The sequence below is a fragment of the Agelaius phoeniceus genome, chromosome 19, assembly GCF_051311805.1.
Source record: "Agelaius phoeniceus isolate bAgePho1 chromosome 19, bAgePho1.hap1, whole genome shotgun sequence".
NCBI lineage: Eukaryota > Metazoa > Chordata > Aves > Passeriformes > Icteridae > Agelaius > Agelaius phoeniceus.
The window spans coordinates 5,807,492-5,831,950 of NC_135283.1; the positions used below are offsets into that span (position 1 = coordinate 5,807,492).

At 55.6% G+C, this 24,459-nt stretch overlaps 4 protein-coding genes across 5 annotated transcripts; all 4 read left to right on the forward strand.

The window, feature by feature from the left end:
- Positions 1-432: 432 nt before the first annotated feature.
- On the forward strand, positions 433-2,210 carry LOC143695530 (protein CD300H-like). The gene is made up of 4 exons (XM_077188504.1): positions 433-611; positions 996-1,328; positions 1,537-1,624; positions 1,835-2,210. Exons 1-4 carry the CDS (start codon positions 473-475, stop codon positions 2,208-2,210), a joined length of 936 nt encoding a protein of 311 aa, XP_077044619.1. The 5' UTR covers positions 433-472.
- An 838-nt stretch (positions 2,211-3,048) lies between these two features.
- Positions 3,049-3,893, forward strand: LOC143695531 (uncharacterized). Its single transcript, XM_077188506.1, has 3 exons — positions 3,049-3,294; positions 3,434-3,608; positions 3,640-3,893. Exons 1-3 carry the CDS (start codon positions 3,049-3,051, stop codon positions 3,891-3,893), a joined length of 675 nt encoding a protein of 224 aa, XP_077044621.1.
- A 240-nt stretch (positions 3,894-4,133) lies between these two features.
- On the forward strand, positions 4,134-9,067 carry LOC129128142 (CMRF35-like molecule 2). Of its 2 annotated transcripts, none has more exons than XM_077188233.1 (7): positions 4,134-4,231; positions 4,331-4,666; positions 5,421-5,556; positions 6,520-6,623; positions 7,151-7,224; positions 7,799-7,936; positions 8,217-9,067. In XM_077188233.1, exons 1-7 carry the CDS (start codon positions 4,192-4,194, stop codon positions 8,349-8,351), a joined length of 963 nt encoding a protein of 320 aa, XP_077044348.1. In that variant the 5' UTR covers positions 4,134-4,191; the 3' UTR covers positions 8,352-9,067. The 2 variants fall into 2 exon arrangements, with proteins under 2 accessions (XP_077044348.1, XP_054501241.2); XM_054645266.2 differs by having other exon boundaries at positions 7,802-7,936.
- Positions 9,068-11,252: 2,185 nt separating this feature from the next.
- On the forward strand, positions 11,253-23,960 carry XYLT2 (xylosyltransferase 2). The gene is made up of 11 exons (XM_054645243.2): positions 11,253-11,387; positions 16,274-16,745; positions 17,205-17,380; positions 17,693-17,895; positions 18,312-18,392; positions 18,543-18,759; positions 19,155-19,331; positions 20,179-20,441; positions 20,548-20,743; positions 21,134-21,467; positions 21,834-23,960. The coding sequence occupies exons 1-11, from the start codon at positions 11,253-11,255 to the stop codon at positions 22,154-22,156; spliced, it is 2,577 nt and encodes an 858-aa protein (XP_054501218.2). The 3' UTR covers positions 22,157-23,960.
- The last annotated feature ends 499 nt before the right edge of the window (positions 23,961-24,459 follow it).

Below are 24,459 nucleotides of genomic sequence, written 5' to 3' on the forward strand. Positions count from 1 at the left end.
GGCAGCCCACTCCAGAGCCAGAGAGCAGCAGTGCAGGGGGTTGGATGGCTGTCCATCATCACAGTCCATCATCCCAATCCATCAGAGCTGGGAGAGAAACCCAGCATCCCAACCAGTCCATCAGCAGGGGCTGAGCTGCACTCTACCCCAGCCCCTGCATCCTGCTCTGGCCAGGCTCTCTCAAAACTCCCCAAAATCCTTTGGGCTCTGTGCAGGGGAAGGGTTTTTGGTCCCTGCTGGGATGGGCATCATGGTGGAGGAACCTGCTGCATTTTGGCATTTTCCTGGGAACTCAGTGACTATTTCAGATAAAAAGCAGAATCTCTGTCATGGAACACCCCAGGGTGAGTCACGGGTGGTGGGTGAAGGGGAGGAAGTAACTGTCTTAAAAAGAAGACATCCAGGATCTGTGGGTAAACACTGCCCAAAGAAGTGACAGGAGAACACAGCTTGGAAAACTCTTAGGACATCCATGTGTGTGTGGGCCTGGCTTCATCCTGAAGGATTTTTTGTGAAAAACCACAGGGAAAATGCCACCTCAGGAGCAAGAAGCTGGAAAATGAGGATTTTCTTGGTTTGGACCCTTTTCCTCATGAGAGCCACGAGCACAGGTCAGCAAATCTGTATCAGGGGTTCTGGCAGAGCTGTGGAGAGGCTGGGGCTGAAGCAGACAAGGAAGCTCACTGTGGTCATAGCAAAAGACCAGCTGACCCCAAACTTTTCCTCTGGTAGTTACAGGGTGTGATCTCTGAGATTTGCTTGTTCCCTGCCATGTGAACCCTGGGAATAAGGCTTTTCATTCTCTTACTAATATACACCATTGATGGGGGCTGTTTTATTAATGACTGGTGACTTCTCACCTCAGCACTGCTCACGGGCATAGTGGGTGCACAGGCACAGCCTCCCTCGGGCTGCAGCCCCTGGGCTCAGACCCTTCATGGTTCCCTGAGGCAATGCCTGAACGGGTTTACAGCTCCTCTCTCTGTCCCCTGCAGGTGGCTGGGCAGTGACAGGCCCCAAGCAGGTGACAGTTGAGCAGGGCAGCTCACTGGCAGTGTCCTGCAGCTACAAGCCACGCTACAAGCTCAACTCCAAGTACTGGTGTCGCAAAAGCTCCCTCTGGCCTTGCTTGACCTCCATCATCCGAACCGACGGCTCAGAGGTGACAGTGACACAGGACAGGGTGTCCATCAGGGACAACCACACAGAGAATTCTTTCACAGTGACACTGAGCAGTGTCACACCAGGGGATGCAGGCCAGTACTCCTGTGGGGTGAAGAAAGTGGGGATCAACCGATGGCACAGCACCAAGGTGATGGTCTCTGCAGGTAAAACAGGGCTGGAAGCAAAGCTGCCATTAAACTTCCCCCTTGTTCCTCTTCCTCTTCTGCAGTGCTCAGGGCATTGCCTGGATACCTCCATAACCACACCCTGAACCTGCATTGCTGAAGTCTCAGGGACAGAGACTCCTGTGCAGGGTACAGGACAGAGGGTGTGGGGATATCTACTTTGTTCTGACTCTGTTTTCTCTGCCAGCTGTTTCAAACACAACTGAGGACAGCAACCTGAGCCCATTGACCACCAACCCTCTGTGCCCCAGGGGCTGTGGGGAGCCTCCAGTGCTGTGAGTCAGGGCTTGGGATCCAGGAAAGCCCCCAGAAGCATCCCCTAGCCAAAACCTTCATTTCCCATGCATGTATCACCTGGCTTTGAGTTCCCAAGGAGCATCCTGGGGGCAAGCAGGGCAGCTGGAAGGCACGCAAGTGCCCCAGTTCCGTTCCTCATTCCCCAGACCCTACTAAAGCTCTAGCACAACCTCCTTTCTCCTACACAGGTCCCAGCCCAGTGTCATCCACTTGCTGCTTCTGCTCAGCATCAAGGTGCCCATGGCATTAGCTGTGGTTGCTGGGGCAGCCTGGGTGAGGAGCCGGGGCAGGAGCCGTGACCAGGAGATCCTGCAGCTCTTGGAGGCATCCAGCAGCACCAGGACACAGGGCTGCCCACCCATCCCAAACACCTCTGAGCCTCAGGGACGCCCTCCTGCCCCACTGGCCCCCACCCTGCTGGGGCCATGCCACCCCTCACGTCCGCCCCGTGCCGGGAGCTGCTCGGATCCGGGAACTTCTGGCCCTGGAAAGCCTCGGCCCCTCTTGGCAGCCCCTGCGCTGCAGAGGGAAGGGTTTGAGGTGCAGAGAGCCTGTGTCTGTTGAGCTGCAGCTGCCAACCAAAGACAATTTTGCAATAAAGGCTAGGTATCCTGCAGGGCCGTGTCTGCTTGTCTGTCTGTCTGTCTGTCTGCTCCTTCCTTCAGCTGCCAGCATTGCCTGCGATGCCCGTGGCAGCCAATGCTGATGCACATACCTGTGTGGGGACATGCTGCTTTGTGCCCGGGGAGGGGTGGGGACGACATGGGGTCACAGGGGCCATGCAGGCTCCACCATGGCCCAGCTGAACTTCCTCATGGGGAGAGGAGCCCTCAGCCCCAGCAGCCTCAGCCCTTGCCACCTCTGCTTGGTCCACCAAATCCCCATCTCCAGCTTAGCAATAGCCGGGCAAGGGTGTCCTTCCACAACTCTGCTCCCCACTCAGCAGCTGCAGGGACTGGGGACACAGGGGGAGGCCTGGAGAGACCTGATCAGAGCATGGGGCTCCTGAGCCACAGAGGGGCTGTGCTGGCAGGAGACGTGGGTGCTCCTGTCCAGCTGCACCACGATAAGGCCCTGGGGTTACCCATTTCATTCCCCTGGGAAGGACAGGGAGGCCGTGCAGGAGCACTGCCCAGCCTGGAGGATTGTCTGGGCTTCAGGTGGTCCCTGTGCTGTGCTGAGCTACCTCTCCCCCTGGGTGCCCTGCCTGGCCAGAGGGGCTGGGCAGTGTGGCAGTGAGAGGCAGGCTGTGTCCTGACATGGGGGCCAGGCTGAAGGAAGAAAGCAGAGGCTCCGGGGGATGGCAAAGAGGACAGTGCACAGCAAGTAATCTCAGTGACCAGGAGAAGCCCTAAACTCTAGGAAACAGGAAATGCCATGATCTTGATGGATTTCAGCAGCAATGGAGGTGGTACCAGAGGCAAAAGAGGAAGCCAAGCTCCAGGGACACAATGAAGTTGAGCAGCAGGGCTGTCCCAGCGCGTCCATGTGGTTCCTGCTGGTGCTGGCCTCGGCACTGCTGCCAGCTAGGGCTGAGTGCACCGCCTGGGCTGGAGCCCCACGCTGCATCCAGCAGAAGAAGCGGGAGGTGTCCGGGCAGCTGCAGCGCTCCTGCGACCCCGTGCACAGGTCCCGGGGCAGTGACAGGGCCCGGGCACCGTGCAGGGATTCCTGAGGGAAACCCTGCCGGGTCACCTGCACGCACCAGCCTGGCCGGGAGACGTTGCCGAAATTCTGGGGCAAAGCGAGTACACGTACTGCTGTTACCTGTAACCGCGAAATTGCAGCCCGAGGTGCGGCAGGGCGGGTTCTCCATCCTGAACAGCTGCGTGCTCCGGGCATTCCGGGTGACTGCAGAGGGTCTGGCCAAGGAGGATGCGGGCTCGCTCCGTTGTGGGATGCAAAAGGGATTTTTCCCTTTCCATGAGAGTGCTGATGTGGAGGTTATCACAACCCCGATCGGTCCTTGCACGTTTTCCCCCCACGGCAACAGTGACCCCCACGTTGGGGGCCCGGGACCACGCTGCAGGAGGAGGTTTCACCCCGAGAGTGACAGGAACACAGGGCCCGTCTGGCACCCGCTGCATCCATCCTTCCCCCGCGTCTGCAACCCCGACGCTCTCTCCGGACGCACCGCAGGGGTCCCGCGGCACTTTCCGCTACTTCCCAGTGTTGGCCGGGCTGCAGCTGCTGGCGCTGCTGGCCACGAGCGCGGCCGTGCTCGGAGTCAGCGTGCGGGGCCGCTGAACCCCCGCCGGGACCCCACGGCCCCGGCCGGTGCCGCTCGACCCCGACTGCCTCGGTCCCGACGGCGCGGGCGGGGGAGGCCGCACCGAGGCCCCGCCGGGCCCTCCCTGCTTCCCCCGCCGGCTCCAACAAACGCTCTCGTACCCCCCTCCCCTCGCATCCCCGGCGGCCCCATTGCCCAGCAGTCCCGGGTTCCTCTTCTCCACCCCAACTGGGTGACCGTGCCCGGGGGCGGGCCGAGCTCCGCCGAGAGCAGCCGGGAGCGGCACACGCTGAGCCCCGGCGTCCCGCAGCGGCCATGCAGCTCCTGCCTCTGCTCGCCTGGGCGCTATTGCCAGGTAAGGCTGCGCCGGAGCCCCCGACTGCCGGGGCGGCGCCGTCGGGCGGGGGGTGCCGCTGCGGCGGCTGCACTCCCGCGGCTCCGTGTGTCTCCACAGGCTGCGGGGCAGTGACGGGGCCCGGCTCCGTGCGGGGATTCCTGGGGAGTTCCCTGTCGGTCACCTGCACGTACCAGGCGAAGTGGGAGAAGTACCCGAAATACTGGTGCATACCAAATGGGTTTATTTATACCTGTGGTAAGGACATCGTCATCACCTCGGAGTCGCAGCCCGAGGTGCTGCAGGGCCGGTTCTCCATCCGGGACGACCGCACACACCGGACATTCACGGTGACTGTGGATGGTCTGTCCAAGGAGGACGCGGGCACCTTCCGCTGTGGAGTGCGAAAGTTTCTTCGTGATGAGAGTGCGGATGTGGAGGTGATTGTGCTCCCAGGTCAGTACTTGTGGGTTGCAGGGCCCCCAGATCCAGCTTGGATGTGTCCTCCTCCAGCTGCTTGGAGCAGGGGCTTCAATGTGAGCAGCCTGGAGCTGATGGGTGCCATGCAGGTGGGACAGCCTCAGGGTGTGACACCAGAGTGCAGTAGGTGCCACCACCACTCATTCCCTCTTCTTTGTTCTACCCAGAGACCCTTCTTTGCCCCCCCTGGTTCAGCCATCTCCATTACTGAGGTGTACTGTGCTCTCTGTGACCACTTTTCTTCCTCATTAGCTCTTGCTGGCCTTTTCTGTGCCCTCCTTGTCTTCCTGTATAACACTGGGTGTTCCTCATTGCACTGTGCTGCCCTGTTTCCCACTTAGGACAGGCAGCATGTCTGGGCACCAGGCCCTGGGCTTGGGAAACATCCCTCGCCACTGCCTTGCCAGGGATCAGCCTGCAGAGCAGGACAATATATATATATATGTGTGGTTGCTGTGCTAGTACTAAACTGGGCATGGGGTGCCCAGACCCCTTTCTGCAGGGTGAATCTGTTTTGTGCATGTTTTTGGGGGGACTGAGACTGTGAAAAGCCTCATGGGCAGAGGAAGGATCTTACAGTACTCTGACCTCAAGATGTGCCCCCTGGATGTGGCAGAGGGAACCCAGCTTCTCCTCCTGTGACAGCATGTATGGCACTTCTGACTCACTGCAAAACCCACAGCATCTTTCTCCACAGAGATCGACCATGCCTCTCCTCTTTTTGTTACAGCTTCTTCCATCCCCCCATCATCGACCTACGTGACCACCACGTCCTCTGATCTCATTCTCTCTGTAGCAGGCCACACACAGACAATTTCCCAGGAGGAAATTTTGCAATCAACAGCAAATCCCTCCACCCCTCAACTGTGAGTAGCAGCTCCTGCCTACAGCAGCCACTTTCCTCCATGAACTCTCTGGTGCAGCTGGAGCCTTGCAACCATAGGATACCTCACACCTCCCTTAAGGATCCAGACCTCCTGTTTTTGCCTTTAGAGACCACTCCATGTGGGAAAATTCTTCTCTGTGAGGGTGGTGAAGTCCTGACACAGGTTGCCCAGAGATGTTGTGGATGCTCCATCCCTGGAAGTGTTCAGGGCCAGGCTGGATGGAGCTCAGAGCAACCTGACCTAGTGGAAGGTGTCCCTTCCAGTGACAGAGGGTTGGAACTGGATAATCTTTAAGGCCCCTTCTGACCCAAATAATTCTCTAATTCTATGACAGTAATTCCAGTGCCTCTAGTCACATGGGAGAAGTGGTTTCTGCCTGCAATACCAACCCCATTTCCTTCCCCAAAACTCAGTGAGACTGTTCATGGGAAGCCAAGTGCTGCCCAGTGTCCTGTTCTTTGTAGTTACATACAGCCTGGTAGAGATAGTTGAAAAAGCATGAAACCAGTGGGTTAGATCTTCCCCTCTTCTCTCCTGCCTGTGGGAGGTGATGCCAGCAGCAGACAAAGCTGAGACTCTGCATCAGCACACTCAAGGGTGTGCTGGCTCACCAACTTTTCCTGCTTGCCCATTACAAGCAAGGTTAACACAGAGTGGAGTTAAACCAGAGCAAATGCAGGAACCATCCTTAAATCACTGAAGACACAGTGGCTCTCAGACCCAAGCATCCTTTTGCTTCTGCAGTTTTTGGTTTGCTCTGCTCCATGCCTAGCTGGCAGCCTGACCATCCCATGCCTGCTGTGATGGGCAAGCCCTGCCACTCTACTGCCACAGCTACTTCCTATGTCACCCACAGCTGCTTCCTGCAACCCTGCTCCATGCTGGTTCATCCTGAGAAGTATGACAACATAAATTGTCTTCTTCATTCTTTTTTTCTTGCAGCTTGAACGTAGTTGAGCACATCCTCACTCCAGCCGTCATTGTGGTCCTTTTTTTGCTTGTAGTGGCTGCTGGTGTTCTAGTAATACTCTCCAGAAAGAAGAAGGGTGAGTGAAAATGTCAGTGCCACACACATCCTGTTTCTGTAACAGAGCCTGCTCTGCTTCCCTTATTTTTCCCTCTGTTTCTTTTTCCTCCCCCATTCCCTTCCTGATCCATCCAGTTCCTCAGTCCATCATTGAGACTTCCACCAGGAGGTTTCCTTCCCTCAAGGGAGCAGTGGGTCCATCCCATGGGTGCTATCCCATGGGTGTTGTCCCCTGGGAGCAGGGAATGACAGCCCTTGGGGTGGGTGCTGCTGGGCACAGAATCTGCTTGAGTTTGTCTGCGCATCATCACTTGCATGGGCCAGGCTTACATTAGGCTTGATGCAAAGTTTAAAGCCAGTGTGAAGGATGGGGAGGGACAGGAGAGGACATTGCCAGCTGGCAGGTGGGGTCTGGCTTTATTTGAAGAGCTGCTCCAGTTTAGATGGCTCATGGAGTGTCACGTTCCTGTTCTGCTTTATGGCAAGATTTGCAGTGGCAGTGCATTTTCTCAACACCTTTCTTTTCCTGTTTTCACTCATGTCCAGCCACATCCATGCTTCAGCCAGCCCTTTCTGGAGCAGCCATAGAGATGGACAGGACTTGCAGCATGTCACCTACAGTAAGGAAAACCTCATGAGTTCTTGGAATTCTGTGCCCCAAGTTCACATGAAGAGGGGAAACATTGCATCCTGAGCTGCCAGAGCTGCTGCTTTCAGCCAGGTTCACAGTGCTGTAGGCTGGGAGGGATCCTTTGGGCTCTGCTTGCCAACAGAAAGACACAACCAGGGACTTTCCGTGACTATCACAGAGTATTCCTGGGAAAGGAATTTAGGATTGATCTGAGACCTTTCTCTCCAAGCCTCTCCAAGCATGGGAGTTACTTCTCTGGGTGAAACAGCCTTGGGAACCTGCAGCAAATCACACCTGAAGTGCTGCAGGGTAGCTGCTCCTTGCTTACTGCTTGGAAAGTATTTTCTGATTTTTTGCTGCCAGCTCTTGAGGAGGGGCTGGTGTCACAAGAATTCCCCTGGGGAATGTTGAGCCAGCCCTTGCTTCAATTTTTATTCCCACCCAGTGCACCTGCAGCCAGCTCAGCACCCACCACTCAGGACAGGCAACAGGGTGGGAGATATTCCCACCCCTGTGGATGCAGACAGGGAGTGGCAGCAGGGTAAGAGCTCATCCTTCTCCAGCAGGGAGCAGAAGCCTTGAACTATGCAGACATTAACCAGAGCCCAGTCGCAGCTGAGAGCCAGTACAGCAATGCTGAGGCTTTCCAACACCTGGGAACGCTCCCAGTGGAGTACACGGAGGTCAGGCAGAGTGTTCAGGTAGGAGAATGCCAAGCATTGCCAAGCTGGAGGCGGTGGGAGGAAAGCTGGAGTGGGTGGGTGACAGAATGAGCAGCGGGATGGGCTGGGTGGGGAAGGAGAGGATTACAAAGGGAAATGCCAAACTGGGGTACAAGTGACCCTGGCTAATGTGGGTTCCCTCTCTGGTCCCTGTGGCTGCTCCTGAGTGCTTAAAACATCACAGAGAGGTTCCAGCAGACAGTGTTTGCCTGGAGCAGCCCCACAAAGGATGTTTTTGTTTATTTCCCTCCTTTCCCAGCTTTTGGAAGTGGAAAGAGAGGCGTTATATGCCAGAGTGCAGAAGCCCGTGCTGCAGCAGGAGCAGATCTCCGCCAACATGCCATCGGCTCCACAGCCCAGTGAAGAGCTCTACAGCACTGTGTGGGGTAGATGAGCAAGCACCCAGCCCCATGGGCTGCTCCTGCTGCTGGCAGCACCAGTGAGACTTGCACAGAGGACATGGGGTTGATGTTCTGCTCAGGTAGGAGCCAGCTCGATAGCAGAGCTGTTGCTCTCTGAGGTTTGGATGTTTCTTTGAGGCAACATCAGAGAGGATGAGGTTATGTGGAGGCACAGAGAGGGTTGAAGATAAAGTCATGCCTTTGCAAATGCAACTTGGAGTCCTCATCCGTACAGCAGTGGTGCTGGGAATAAAGCTCTCCCCCTTGTTGTGGGGTAGTCCAGGCCAGAGACCCACCAGGCAGGACGGGAGAGGTGGGCAGGGGAGGTGAGGCTGGGCTGGTGAGTGAGCTGGCTCCCTTTGCTCACCACTCATCCCACTTGCTCCTTTGGCTGCATTGCTCATGTGGGCTGAGGCTCCCAAACCCACTGTTCACCTCTGACATTTTTTCATGCTAATGCCAGCTGGCAGCTCCTGGGAATCAGGACAGTGGGAAATGTTATATCCAAGTGCATTTGTGTGGAATGCTCATGTGGAGGGTGAGGTGTATCAGGATCTTGGTGCAGAAATGGCATGTCCCCCAACCCCTCGTACCACAGGCCCCCAGGTAGTTTGCTCCTGCTCCTTCTCTCCCACTACCCCCAGCCTGGGAGCACACAGATGGGCTGTAACCATCATCTTGCTCTTCTCTGCTTTGCTGATAACTTTTTTTCTGGCACCCACTAAATACTTTCTGTGTGAATTGTTGCTGCTTTATCAGTGACACCAAGAATCTGATAGCATTGGCCATGGTGTGTGACTGTGTTTGTACAGCAGGTTCCCACCTGCTAAAGGGTTTGTTGCAGAGTGTCACCCTGAAAGCAGGTCCTGCCCCTTGCTGGTGCCCAGCAGTGTGAGAACTTAGATCTTTAAGGACAAGGACTCTTGGGGCTCCAGCACAAACCCACAGCCCCACCACCAGCTACTGCAGCATCACTCCCCGCTGGAACAGTCCATGCAGTCTTGCCCCTGGCATGCTGGTGCCCTTCCCCATGAGTGTTCACTCTTCTCCAGCCCAGTGCCAGACAATTTTTCCATCCACTCCCACAAAAAAGAGGCCATAGGGATGGGTGTCCATTTGTGATGGGCTGGGAGCAGAAAACCTGAGCTCTTACATATACATGGTTCCGTGCAAGTGGTTTTGCACAAAGAGGTGGATTCTCCCTTGCCATGAGAATTTGGGCACTGTAGCTTTTTGCAACCCATCTGGTTTCAGGGCAGGGATGCTGATTTATACCATAACCATGAGGAGGCTGAAGTGGGAGCTTCTCACTCTCTACAAATACCTGAAGGGAGGTTGTAGTCTGGTGCGGGTTGGTCTCTTCACTCAGGAAACAAGCAACAGGACAAGAGGAAACAGGATGCCACAAGGGGAAACACTCCACAAGTTGTGCCAGTGGAGGTTTAGATTGGATATTAGTGAAAATTTCTTCCAGGGCTGTGAAGGAAATGGTAGAGTCACAATCCCTGGAGGAGTCTAAAAGACATGTAGATGTAGCATTTGGGGATATGGTTTAGTGGTGGCCTTGGTGGTGCTGGGTTAATGGATGATCTTGATGTTCTTAGGGGTCTTTTGCACCTCGAATTCTAAAGAATTCTAAAGAATTCTAGGTAGGGAGCCTTTTCCTGCTGGTGTGGAGATGCTGATGCAATCTTGTTGCTCTCAGCTCTTGAGGCATGGACTAAATTGCTCCTATCAAAGGGGAAGTCCTCCTAGAGCTCAGCAGGCTGCTCAGAACCCTTCTGCAGCCTGGGGAGGCCCCTGTTATCAAAAGTTCTTCCTCTTAAAACTCTCAGGGCCATTGAGGCTGCAGTGTTCCCTCAGCTTTATCAGCAGAATCTGCCCACAAAGCTCACAGGAGGGTCATGGAACTCCCAGGAGCTGCTATCACCACCCAGCCACTGCTTCCTATTTCTTCTGCTGAAATACTTCCACCCCCAGGGGCTTTCACAGGGGAAAGGCTGAGAGAGTTGGGGGTGTTCAGCCTGGAGAAGAGAAGGCTCCAAGGAGACCTCAGAGCCCCAAAAGGCCCCCTCAGTGCATAAAGGGGGCCCAAGAGAGCTGGAGGGTGACTTAGAACAAGGGCCCAGAGTGCCAGGACAAGGGGAATGGTTTCACAGTGTCAGAGGGCAGGGTTAGATGGAGGATTAAGAAGGAATTGTTCCCTGGGAGGGTGGGGAGGCCCTGGCACAGGGTGCCCAAAAAATCTGTGGCTGCCCCCTCCCTGGAAGTGTCCAAGGCCAGGTTGGACAGGGCTTGGAGGAACCTGGGGTAGTGGAAGGTGTCCCTGCCGTGGCAGGGGAGTTGACACCAGTGGCACAGGCACACACAGCAGTGCACAGGTGGCCACACACAACCATGTGTGCACCCCAGTGCACACTCACATCACTCACAGTCCCACACACATTCACTCGTATTAACTCATACTCATTCACACTCATATTGTCTCCCATTCAGTCATTCACTTACATGCTCACACTCAAGTTCATTCACAGACTCACATTCACACATTCATTCACTCACACACAGTCATTCACTCATTTACTAACACACTCACATTCGTTCACTTCACGTTAATTAGCTCACACTCACATTAATTAGCTCACACTCACATTTACTCACATTAATTAGCTCACACTCACATTCATTCACTCTCGCATTTATTCACATTAATTAGCTGCTCACACACTAATTAGCTCACATTCATTCACTCTCACATTTACACGCTCACACTCCCTCACAGGCCCCGTCCCCGCCGTAAGCCCCGCCCCATGACAGTCGTAGCCCCGCCCCTCCGTGCCTGCGCATGCGCAGCTGTGGCGGCGGCGCGGCGGGCCATGGTGGCCGGCGGGGCGATGGTGGCCGGCGGGCGGGCGCGGAAGCTGGTGCGGCGCTACCGGCTGGCGGCCGCCACGGCTCTCGCCATTCTCCTGCTCCAGGGGCTCGTCCTCTGGAGCTCCGCCGGCCTCGACGAGGAGGGCCTGGCCGAGGTGTGCCGCGGGAGGAAGGGGGGCGGCCGGGGCCTGCCGGGGGGACGGGGGTGGAGGGGGTGTGGGCCGTGCTGAAGGAGGGCGATAAAAGGGCTGGGGGGGCCGTGAGGGGGCCAAGGGCGACGCGGGAGACCGAGGAGGCCCGAGGGGGGCTGTGGGCCTGGGGGGTTATGGGAGGGCGATGGGTGCTGGGAGGGGGCTTTCGTGGGAGAGCCCTGGGGAGGGACAGTGCCCTGGGGGTAGCGAGTGTCCCCTTGCTCGGGAGCTGGGGGGGGGACAAAGAGGGTGGGCTCTGTGGGGTTGGCAAGGCCCAGACCCAGGATGGGGTTCCCGGGGTGGGGGTCCTGCAGCCTCAGGCTGCTGAAGGTGTTGGCGGTGGGGTGGGCAGCGGTAGGTTGCCTGGGAACTTCTGGCGGCAGCGGTGCATGGTCACAGCACCTGAGAAGAGGAGCTGGTGTCCCAGGGGGTTTGTTTTGGGTCTGGCATAAAATGAGGAGTATGAGGGGCTTGATGGGGATCTTACACTTGTGGTTTGGGGGATGTTGTGGGGAACTGGGGTCAGGGACACCCAAATTAAAAAACATGGAGTTCAGAGAGCTGGCAGGTTTGTGTCAGCTCCTGTGTAGCTGTTCTGGTGAGAGGTGTTCCTGAGAAGTGGGAGAGTACAAGGACCTTTTGGAGCTGCTGATGTCTTTATACCAGAATACCCTGCTAAGGCCAAATGCATTGCTTCTTTCTTGTGAGTGTGGGGAAACTGAGGCATGGTCTGGTGAAGGAGTTTGCCCAAGGTCAGACACAGAGAAGGAATCAAAGAGCACCCGGGCTGATGAAACACATTGCTGCCACCTTCAAACCAAGCTCCTACCTGTGGGTTGTTAATTTGAATTTGTTTATTTGTTGGGAACTGTTTATTTGTCTGGGAACTATTGTTGCCCAGACTGTGTCCAGGTCTGCTATGTCTGTGTGGACATAGTGAGTGGCTGAAGCCTCCTATTACCTCCCTAGTGTGGAGGGTGATCCCATGGTCAGCAGGTCTAGGAGGCTTTCCTTGAGAGCAAAGAGGTGAGAAGGGGAACAGGGCAGCCCCTTGCAGTGGGGAAGGTCTCTAGAGTAACACCACTCATTCAGCAGGTGAATTCCCAGCCTTAGGCCTCCTCCTGGGCCACAGGAAATGGCCATGAGCACCCTCATGTGCTGCCATATGCCCATCACCAACACAGAACCACGCAGTGAATGTGGCAAGGAGAGGATCGTGATCTGGAGGCACTGGAAGCATGAGAGCAGACTGATCTGGTACCAAGGAGTGCCCAACTGCTCCTTTGCCTGGTCTGTAACCTTGATCAAATTACTTCACCCATCCTGGCTTCTCCTTCCCTCTGTACCATCCTACACGGTTTGTCTGCTGTTCTCTGCTCCTGCCCTTCACAGCCTCCTGGGTTGGCTCATTCTGCCTTGCTTGGTTTCCCCATGTCTCATCCCAAAACTGAGCTGGGCAGCTGAACAGGTTTGTCCGTGGGTCCCCTTTCCTGGAGAAGAGTTGGTTCACCACCAGCAGTCCTGGGAATTGACAAGCCTCTTTGGAGAAGACAAGAACCATCCTTAACTTCACGGACAGCCTGAACCCATTAGCAAGCTGGAAAAAGTCCAATTAACCTCAATTCTTATAAATGCAAAGCTCTTGTTTTCTGTGCCGTCCTGCCGTCTGATTTGGTCAGACCTAGAGGAGTCACCATTTCCCTAAGGGCATTTCTGGTAAAGCCAGAGGAACAGTCCTGGGAGAGTCTGACCTTGCAGGCCTGAAAGGATTCATGGAAGTTTGGGATTTCTTAATTGCCACAGTAAATAGCTCCTTCCCACTAACAGACACAGCTCATCCCCAGCATGAATGGGCTCTGGAGAAAGTAAGAGACACTCAAGTCCTGGAAGCGCTGTGGAGCTGGCTGTGCCTCTTGGATCCATCAGTTCTCTTCCCAAGCCCTATTTTGGGGTCCTGCAAGGCGCCCTCTGTTTACCAAGTGGATTCTTTATGGAGTGCAGACTAGGAGTATTTGGATCTGTGTCCATCTTTCCATCAGCACTGTGTTTCCTCCTGGAAACCAAATTAATCTTGTTCCACCAGGATCAAACAACACAATCCCTATCCAAACTGATGGATGAGAGAGGAAATTCCCACTCCTGCTGTGGTCAGCAGGTCTCCCCACACAAGTGGGAGCCTGAGAGACCAGAGCAATCCTGCCTCTGTCATTGTGACACCCACAGCTCCTGGATGAGCACATGAGCTTCCTGAAGCTCTTAGTCCGTGGTGGAGTTGGCACCAGTAAAACTCAAACCACAGAGTTTCCTTGTGGGTGGAGAAGAGGATCTGTCACTGCAGTGTTTTAGCCACTTGGTCTCCTGTCTTTGTCTGTCCAGGCAGGAGGTGGAACCTCTCTGGGGATGGTGTGCTGGTGTCCTCTGTGTGCTGTGGCCACAAGAGAAGCTTCCTATGAAGTGTCTTTTCTTCTTGAGAAGAGATTCCTTGATAGTTACTTTTCCTGACAAAGAGTTTGTTTTTAGGGGACTTACTCCAGCCATTTTAACTCGGGATTCCTCTGATTTCTTTGAAACATTTTGGTGCTGGTTTTGTCTAAGTGCTGGTATGTGGCAGAAACCTGTCAGACAGCCAGAGAGGGAATCCTGCAGAAACCAGGTGCTGTTCGCTCTACTCCTCCCCGTGGCACAGTGGGACCCGTGCAGGGGATGGGGTGCAGGTAGATACATGACCCATGGCTCTGTTTCACTCTGGGGTAGCAGTGTCGCATTGGAGGAGGCAGAACAGGACAAGTCTCTCCAGTAACAAGCAACAGGACAAGAGGAAATGGTCTCAAGTTATACTGGGGCAGTTTAGGTTGGATATTAGTGAAAACTCTCACCAAATGGGCTGTGAAGCCCTTGAACAGGCTGGATCAGGAAGTGGTGGAGTCACAGACTCCGGAGGTATCTAAAAGATGGGTAGATGTGGCACTTGGGGACATGTTTTAGTGGTGGCTTTGACAGGGGTTCAATAGTTGGGTGATCTTAGTGAGTCTTTCTAACCTAAATGATTCTGTGATTCTAAGTGAGCTCTGGCTGCCGCCTGGAGTTATCTGTGTGTCAGAAGGAGGGAATGGGGACCCTCACTGACAATCCCACAAAGGTCTTAAATGCAGCAGAACAATGTGGCTGGAGCCATTCCCTGCCAGGCTGGGGTGGAGGGATCACTCTGCTGTGGTGCAATAATTAGAAACCCTTGAGTTCCTTGGCTGGCAGCTCTGGAAGGGCTGGCAATGCTTCTAACAACTTCCCTACTGGGAGAGGCAGCCAGGCATGCTCCTGAGCTGGGAGCAGGGCTCCTTCCAGGGGGACGGGCAGGACTGTAACCATGGGTGGGCATTGAATAGGGGGTGTCTCACGGTCAGCTGTGCTGGGGAGTGCAGGATGTGAGTGGGATCAGCAAGTCTCTTCCTGTAGGAGCATGGAAGATACTCTCTCCTCACTTGTGGCCTTCCAGCTGCCCTCTCCTGTGATGCTCTGTGGGGAAAACAGATTTATAGCTCTGGAACAGATGGTCCTGCATGGTGACTAATGAAGGGTTCACTGCCTGTCTTGGGCTGCCTGTGACACTTGTCTGGATGGAGGCAGGCTTGGCTGATCCCTGCTGAACCAACCCTTTGGGATTTAAGCAGTGGTTTTGGCCATGGCTGTGCCAGCACACCATGGGTAGTCTGGGGACTCTGAAATGGGCAGATCACACCAAATGCTTTCCAGCCTTTTCACTCTGTGCTTTCTCCTGGCTGTGACCTTCCCAGCAGCTACACCCTCAGGGGAGTCTTGTGCCAGGGGCTAGTTCAGTCCTGCTGTCCTTGTGAGGCATCTGTCCATCCTTGTGAGCTGATGCTGCTCAGGAATACCCCTGGTTGTTACTTACAGCTCCCTCTGGTGCCTGGCACAGCTGCTGGGCAGTCAGAGTTTGGGGGTTTTGTGAAACAGCCCTGGGAGGCTGGGCTGGAGCAGGCAGCTGCCTGCCTGTCATCCAGGAGTGCCTGCAGTGGGCTGGAGCACATGGCCCCGACATCACGGGTACACTCACTGGGAAAGTTCTTTCCCCCGAGAGTGGCATCCAAACTTCCCAGCTCCCTGCTCTCCCCAAGGCTGGCTGACTGCTGTTCAGCCAGCCTGGCAGAGGTAACAAAGCGTAATTAAGTGCTCCCTTTGCACATCTGCTTGCGTCCACAGGAGGGTTTGTGACTGGGTTTCTAGGGAAGGTGGTGATGGCAGTGCCTGCCCCAGCCCAGCGTGGGGAGCCAGGGTCCAGGGAGGGGTGCATGGGCAGGGCCTTGGTCTATTCCTGTCCAGTGCTTTCAGCCCAGAGAGCACAGCTGTGGCTGCCTGTGACTCTGGTTCTGCTGGCCTTGGGTTCACAGCATGATCATGGCAGGGAAGAGTTGGTCCAATAATCTCACAATGAAATGACCATCACCAGCAAGTACAGCCCAGTGCTCATCTCCAGCATCAGGGATGTCCCTGCAGGTGGGCAGACCTTAGAGGGTGGCTGGTGCACACACAACTCACTGTGTCTATTTAGTCTGCAGCCCAACCACAGAGAGTGAGACTGGCTATCTTCATGATGGGGGCATAGGCAGGGGCCTCCTGTTGGGGCTTAGCCTGGGGTTTTGGGTGGTGAAGGGGCTGTGTAATGTCCTGTGCTGCACAGTGGTTGCTCCTGGAGCACCTGTCATGCTGCAGCATTGAGCTCTGTGAGGACTGGGAATGGATGCTCTGAGGGGGATGCTGACAGATCTAGGGAGAAGCAGGCCCGAGTTAATGCTGTCTGTCCTCTCTTCTGCATCCACATGAACCTGCAACAGGAGCGGCAGAAAAAAGCTGGGTTTCCCGAGAGCAGCGATGGCTCCAAGGACTCGGACAGCTCTGCTGGGCGCCGGAGCAGCGCCAGCCGGAAGCATGGCCGGTGGCGGGGCCGGCTGGACAGCCCCGGGGCCATGGTGTCCAAGGTGGTGAGAGCCGTCACAGCCAGGCACAAACCAGGATGGAGGCTGCCAGCCATGCTGGATTCCTCCAGCCACAGGAACCTGTCAGAGCTGCATGGGGAGGCTCAGCTGGCCATCTTCCAGCAGGGTGACACGGGCAGCGTGGAGGGGGCTCCCCAGCCCACTGAGAACAGTTTCACCCCCAAGTGTGAAATCACGGGCAAAGACGCCCTGTCGGCGCTGGCCCGGGCCAGCAGCAAACAGTGCCAACAGGAGATCGCCAATGTGGTGTGTCTGCACCGGGCTGGCAGCCTCATGCCCCAGTCCGTGCCTCGCCACTGCCAGCTCTCAGGTGAGCCCTACTGGAGTGCTCCTGGTCACCCTGGGCACTGGGAATATCCCTGGGAGGCTAGTAGGCCACCTTCCGTATGTCACCAAGCTGTCCCACCTGGCAAACAGCAGCCTCAATCTGTCACTGATTCCCAGATTACCTCTGCCTCTGTAATCCAGTCAAAGTTGTGCCAGCCTTCTTAAATTGGGCTGTTCATCCTACTCTGCAGTTCTGCAGGGGTCAGAGCCAGGCCCAGCTGCATTATCTGTTTTGAAGCACCAGGGGAGGACACCCCCTTTCCCAAAATCCCCATCAGTGTAGCACAAGGGGCTGCATGTGCCACCGTGCCTTGGCACTGCAGCCAGTTTGGGGTTTGCCCGAGGCTGAGTGCTTCCCTGCTGTCCCCTGCCTTGCTCAGGAGTTCCAGTTAGTAGATACCAAGGATGGGGGTGGCTGACACCCCTCTCCCTCCCTATGCAGGCAAGGTCAGCCCTGTGATCCAGTGGGACGAAAGCCGGCTGCAGCAGGGGCTGCCCAGCAAGCCTGTGCGCATTGCCTACATGCTGGTGGTGCATGGCAGGGCCATCCGCCAGCTGAAGCGGCTCATCAAGGCCGTGTACCACCAGCAGCACTTCTTTTACATCCACGTTGACAAGGTGTGTGGCAGGGGTGAGGGAGTGGGTGTTAACAGTGCTCCATCAGTCCCTGGGAGAGGGCGCAGAGCTGAGGCATGGGTGGTGGTGAGTGAGGAAGGTGGCTGGATAGAGTTAGTCCTTGCTGCTGTGGAGCTGTGACCCTCTGCTGCTACTTCTGCAACCCCACAGAAGCAGGATCTATCCCCCCTGCCCTGTTTGATGCTTCTCTCCTTGTGGAGGCTGCTGCAAGGGCTGACTCCGGGCTGGTGGCAAGGAAAACAGGGCCCTGGGAGGATGCACTCCTTGCTGAGGGTGAGCCATGTTCCCTCGCAGCGCTCCAACTACCTCCATCGCGAGGCTGTGGAGCTGGCCCGGCACTACCCCAACATCCGTGTGACACCCTGGCGCATGGTGACCATCTGGGGAGGTGCCAGCTTACTGAAGATGTACCTGCGTAGCATGAAGGACCTGCTGGAACTGTCTGAGTGGCCGTGGGACTTCTTCATCAACCTGAGTGCCACTGATTACCCCACAAGGTGAGTGCCTTACTGGGGCAGGGGAGGGGGCTGGAGGTGTTGGGGCTGTGTGGTGGTGCAGAAGCTTTGGGAGGGGCAGGGAGGAGCAGGGAGCTCAGGGAGATGGGGTTGGAGATTGCACCCACATGCTGGTGATGGTGCTCTGGGGCCAGGCTGGACCCATGTATGCAGAGGAGCCCAGCAAGTACCTCCAAAGCTGTTTTTTCCTGTGGTCTGGGTGTTGTAGGAGAACATGCATGTGAAGCATGAGACAGCAGAGAGGCTGTGTCTGTGTCTGCCCAGTGGTGAAACAGGGTTTGAGTCAGCAGCTTTGTGTTCCTTGTATCTAATGGCTCTTGCAGAATGAGTGTTTACTGGGCTGCTTCTATGCTACTAATGCTACTAGGAGCATTAATGATTCCTGATTTCCACCTCAGGACCAATGATGAACTGGTGATGTTCCTGTCCAAATACCGAGATAAGAACTTCCTGAAGTCACATGGCCGAGACAACGCCAGGTAATCTCAGCTAGAGGCAGAGTTAAACTGGAGGAACAGAAAACGAGGGATTTCAGAAAATAACTGAAACAGCTGTGGCAGGGAGGGGATGTTCTGCATCTGCACTTTGCAAGGTGGTTGACACTCCTAACTCCTCATCCCCATGCCCAGGTTTATCAAGAAGCAGGGCCTGGACCGCTTGTTCCACGAGTGTGACTCCCACATGTGGCGACTGGGTGAACGCCACATCCCCGAGGGCATCGTGGTGGACGGGGGCTCTGACTGGTTCTCACTGACACGCAGCTTTGTGGAATATGTGGTCTATGCTGAGGACCAGCTGGTGTCCCAGCTGCGCCAGTTCTACACCTACACACTCCTGCCAGCTGAGGTGGGTGCTGGCTGTGGGCCACAGGACAGATTTTCTTCCCACTGTGCTTAACATATCTTATCCACTTCATCCCTGCTCTGGGTACCTGCAAAGGGTATTGCTGGTTCTGTTCAGGCAGTTTTGTGCCTCCCCTTTTCCAGACTTAGGTATGAAAGAGGGAAGAGAGGAGCAGATAGGTCAGGGGTCATGCTTACATACAAGCCAACTTTAGGTCCTCTGGGTCAGATGAGGACTGATGCAAGCCTGGTCCCTTAAGTGTTGCCCTCTCCTGGGAACGGGGAAATTTCTGTTCAGTAGCAGTTGAGGTCTGCCCTTCTCCTCTATGAGTGGGGTTCTCCATTAACCACCTGTCCTTCATCCCACTGGATGTCCTGCCCCTTTTCTGCCTTGCACAGTCCTTCTTCCATACGGTCCTGGAGAACAGCCACGCCTGCGAGACGCTGGTCGATAACAACCTCCGAGTGACCAACTGGAACCGGAAGCTGGGCTGTAAGTGCCAATATAAACACATAGTCGACTGGTGCGGGTGCTCCCCAAATGACTTCAAACCCCAGGACTTCCTTCGGCTACAGGTGAAAAAGATCCTCCTTTCTCTTCCTGCTTTTTTCCCCTCCCTGTCCTCTTCTCTCTGAGCTGTCCTGCGGGCACTCCAGGCTGCAGTGCCAGCTGCTGTGCATGTCCCTGCAAGAGACTGGAGCATGATCAGGTTCCCCAGTGCGGCTCAGTGTGGATGTGTCTGTAAACAGGCAGTAGGATTATCCTGACTGTCCTGCCCTGCAGCCAGGGTTCTGCTTGCAGCATTGCTCCTATTCCTAGGCTTTCTCTCCTGTTTTCCTGCTCTTTCCCTACAAATGTATCACTTGAAGGAAATGCCTTTTTAGTAAAACCCATTCAGAGTGCTGTTTCTTTGGCAGGTCAAAATGCCTTGTGATGAAATGTCTCCCATGCTCTCAGTGCATGGGGATGTGGACTGAACACAGGAGGCTTGGGGGAGATAGAGCCAACCCTGAAAAGAGCAGTTGTGGCAGGATTTTCCAGCAGTTCCAGGCTTGCAGAGCCCAAGACACTGTTCCTGCAGGCTGTGCCACTTGGCCAGAGCTAATGCAGGGCTCAGCAGTGGCTCTGGTGGGTGGGGGCTCATCAGAGTAAAGATTGCAGCAAAGGAGCTGGATGACACATGGCTAGTTCTGGGCACAGAAAGGGGGAGGTGGTGGGAGAGATGGGGACCCATCTGCATTCCCAGTAAATATTGGTGTGCTCCCACTGATCCTGTCATAGAGGATCCCACATTCAGGCTGGCTGTGCTGTGCTGTGCTGCTCCTTAGCCTGTGCCTTCAAAGTGGGTAGGATGGATCCTGCTGGAGTGGGAGGGCAGAGTGGGTGCCCCCAACATTGTTAGAAATGCCTGTGCTCTTCCAGCAACTCTCCAGACCCACCTTCTTTGCCCGCAAGTTTGAGTCGACGGTGAATCAGGAGGTGCTGGAGATCCTGGACACGCACCTCTACGGCAGCTACCCCGCCAACACCCCGGCCCTCAAGGCCTACTGGGAAAATGTCTACGACCGTGTTGATGGGCTCAGCGGTCTCACTGATGTCACCCTCACCTTCTATACAGCCTTCTCCAGGCTGGGGCTCCGCAAAGCCTCATCCACGCCGGCAGCCAAGGCTGACAAGTTCTGCAGGTAGGGTATTTTCTGTGGTCTCAACCCAGGCTCCAAAGGAGACCTTTATCTTGTGCTGGAAGTATGCTTGTGCTCAGATATGCAACCTCTCTGTCTGTCTCTCCAGATTTGAGCCTCGAGGCTTCCCCTCCAGTGTGCACTTATATTTCTATGACGACCATTTCCAGGGTTACCTGGTGATGCAGGAAGTGCAAAATTTGGCAACTGGGCAGACTGAATCCTTGGAGGTGTGGATGATGCCCCAAGGAGCTCTGAAGCTGTCTGGTCATGGAGGACAGGCAAACCGCTTGCAAAACCTAGAGGTAAATGTGGCACTTTTCTCCCTGGCTCTCCCACACTGTGCTGCCATTCCTCCTCTGCCCCAGCTGCATACAATGGGGACAGAAGGACACAGAGTTGCTATTGTTTCTGAAAAGAAACCTTTATTTGGGAGTTTGGTTTATTTGTGAGGAGCTGATTGTTGGTGAATAGGCCTTAAGGGGATCTTTCAGAGGCAGGTGAGATCTAGAGCCTGCAGCTGCAGGAGGCCTTGCACAGCTGAATTAGTGCTGGCGCATGATCCATGGAGTGTGTCCATTGCTTTAGATGCCAAGGTTTATGTGTTCTCTGTTTTGGGGAGGTGAAACACAGAACCTCAGCTGATAGTGTCTCCTTGCCCAGTGTCCCACTGCTTGTGCTTCCTGTCCCTCCAGGTGGGCACAGAGTGGGACCCCAAGGAAAGACTCTTCCGCAATTTTGGAGGCTTGATGGGGCCTTTTGATGAGCCGGTGGCCATGCAGAAGTGGTCACGGGGCCCCAACTTGACGGCCACGGTGGTGTGGATTGACCCCACCTATGTCATTGCCGCCTCCTACGACATCACGGTGGATGCTGAGGCAGAGTTCACCCAGTACAAGCCCCCCCTCAACCACCCCCTGCGCCCTGGTGTCTGGACCATCCGCCTCCTCCAGTTCTGGGAGCCTCTGGGGGAGAACCAGTTCCTGGTGGTGCCTCAGACCTTCAACCGCAAGCAGCCTCTCAGGAAAGGTGAGGATGCTCTGGAGTTTGGGGCTGGATGAGAGGGTGTCCCTGTGGGCAGTCCAAAGTGCTTTCCCCCTGTGTTGGCCCCTGGGCTGCAGCTGATGACCAGGCTGGAGCCAGTTTTCCACTGGTGCCCCTTGCCCATGTGAATCCTTAGACTGAGCTATCCTCTTGGCAGATGTGGAGAGCCCATTGGCCCATGTCAGTCAGATCTTTCCTGCGGCAGTGTCCTTTTCCTTGTGCTGGACGAGAGCTGGGGTTGCAAAGGAGTGGAGTGCTGTGCCCTAACTGGAGTTGGGGGTAGGACCTGCAGGGTGCCAGAATGTTGCTGCACTGCTCATCCCCTCTCTTTTCTCTCCCTTTCCTTCCCAGATGACAGCAACTGGCTGCATGGTGGTCCCCCCCACAACGAGTACATGGACCAGAACTTCCAAGGCTTGGGTGGGATCCTCAGCCTGCCACGCTCCGAGGCGGCAGAGGAGGATGCGGTGCAGAAGGCACAGCTGACGGGCAAGGAGCTGGAGGACTGGGCGGATGCTGCCATCGGCACCTTCTGGTCCGCAGCAAATGTCTGTGTCAGCAGCCCCTCTGCCTGCGCTTCCCTGGAGACCTGCAGCAAAACCTCCTGGAGCTCCCTCTCCCCAGACCCCAAATCAGAACTGGGGCCTGTCAAACCTGATGGGCGGCTGAGGTAGCAGGAGCAGCCAGAGGGCAGCCTTGGGAGCAGGGAGCATCCTCCGTTTCTGATTTGGGGGGTGTCTCTGGACCACATCACCCTGTGCCATTTGCACCGTAGTCACTCGAGGAAGAGAAAATGAGAACATCCAAGCAGGGGAAAACCTTCTCCTGTGGGATATTTTGGGCAGAGAGGCATGAGGTGCGTCTTGCCCATCTCTGCAGGAATGAGCCTTTGCTGGCCAGGGAGAGCGTGCTGGAGTGCCCATCCTTGTGGGGGCATGGCAGGCACCTGGGAAAAGCTGTGTGTTTGTTTCTGCAGGCCTTGGAGCTTCAGGAAAGGGTGATGTGGGAGGGAGGGATGGCTGGTGAGTGGGCAGGCTCTTGACCAGCTCAGCATCCTGCCCACCCCAGACTAGAACTTGGCAGGATGGGCCCTTGTTGCTGACTGCTGCCCTGGTGGGCTGATGAGGGACTGGGGATGGGCAGAAACCGAATGAGTCAAAACCTGCCATGTGCACGGAGCTGCTGCTGGCTTAGGGTTTACATCTCATCCTTTCCACCCCAGCCCTTTAGTTTGTATTTTTATAAATATATATATAGAAATATATATGATGCAAAAGTGCAATAGAGACGAGACCCCGCATTGGCCGGGAAGTCCCTGTGTCTCCATTTCCCCTGAGACTGTAACATACCTTGTTCCCTTGGGTGTCCTGGTGCTACAGGACGGGGTGCTGGGTCGTTTACATCCTTTTTTTATTACTATTATTTTATTATTATTGTTGTTGTTTTGCTGTTTGCCCATTTCCTGATGAGGGCTGCTGGGGACCTGTAACCTGTTGGCCTTGGGGCAGGGTTGCCCCCAGATTGTGGGGCAGCTGCCCAACTATGCCAAATGTCTGGAGCCCTGATATGTTGTGCAACAGTGAGTGTGGAGTGCTCAGTGTGTGGTTCAGGCCCAACAAGCTGCGCTGTGGACCCTGCGACTTCTGTCTCCACTTCAGCAAAAGGACGCCCTGATCCCCTGCCAAAATAGAATCCACAGGACCGATGTCCTGCTGCAGATGAGCCGTGCCTGGAGGGCTGCCTTGTGCCATAGCTCCTTGACCCGACTTTTTCTGTTCTCCCACGTCGGCAGAAGCTTTTGGGACCTGCTGTGCTTCCCTGGGCAAAATGCAAAGCGGCGAGATGAGGTCTGGCCAGCCCCATCCTCGCTCCGCTGTTTCTGCTTCCCATTGCTCCAGAGGGAATAGGTGCCACCTCCTCTTGGGAAGGGTTGCAGTGAAGCATCCCCCTTCCCTGCAGTGCCCCCAGGATGTCCTTGGCAACTGCCTCTAACATTCTTCTCTCCAAGACTGATGCTACCTGGAGAAGTCTTGGTTTGGTTTCATCCTGGGAAGACACTTCACAGCTGGGGACAATTTGGAGCCCATCTGGCCCAAATCTGCTCAAAGCAGGGTCTCAGGAGCTGGTGGGGTTTTTTTGTCTCCATGGATCTGTGCCATCCTAACTTTTTTCCCATGTCCCACTTCTCCGCCCAGCAGGTCTGACACTCCCAGTCTACAAATTTAAGGATGTGGGTGTTGCAAGATGTGTACTGTAAAACGGAGGGGACTGAGACCTCTGTGTGTGAGGGCAGGTACCTGCTGGCAGTCAGCCCCCCTGTCATGTGCCCCCTTCTGCCTGGGGTGCTTTGGGGCAGTGGAGGAATGTGGGGGGGGAGAAGGGCCACACACGGGAAGATGCCAAAACTCTGTGTTAGAACCGTTATATAAAGTTGTCTTAAATATGCAACATCACCACAAATACATCTCTATCTCTACAGTTTGGTGTGTCGGGTTTTTATGGTGTTATGGAATGGGTGGGGGAGGTTCGGCCGTACCCGGTGAGAGTGTCAATCCCCCCTTGGCACCAGGTGTTGGGGCAGGGTCGCCTTCCTCAGATGGGTGATGTGTAACCCAAAATCAATCTTGAGATTTTCAAAACCTGTGGCTGGAGAGTGAGAGTTCGGGAGTGACCCGGAGCCACGGGCTGAGTCCGGTTACGCCCTGGCAGCGGCTGCCCTGAAGGTACCAGATACTTAGCGTTTACATGGCACTTAATTAAGGTGTTAATCGGCTAATGAGCGGGCACCTCCTGCTGCCTGCGGGGCCAGGAGCCTCCTGCGGCACAGGCCAGCCTTCCCTCTGCAGGAGCGGGGCAGCGCTGATCCCGGCAGTGAGTGACCCGCGGCCTGGCTGCCGCTCGGCCGGCACCGCGGGACTCTGCTAACCGCGGCACGAGGCCGGGGCACCCGCGGCTGAGCCGGGCTGGCCCTGACGTG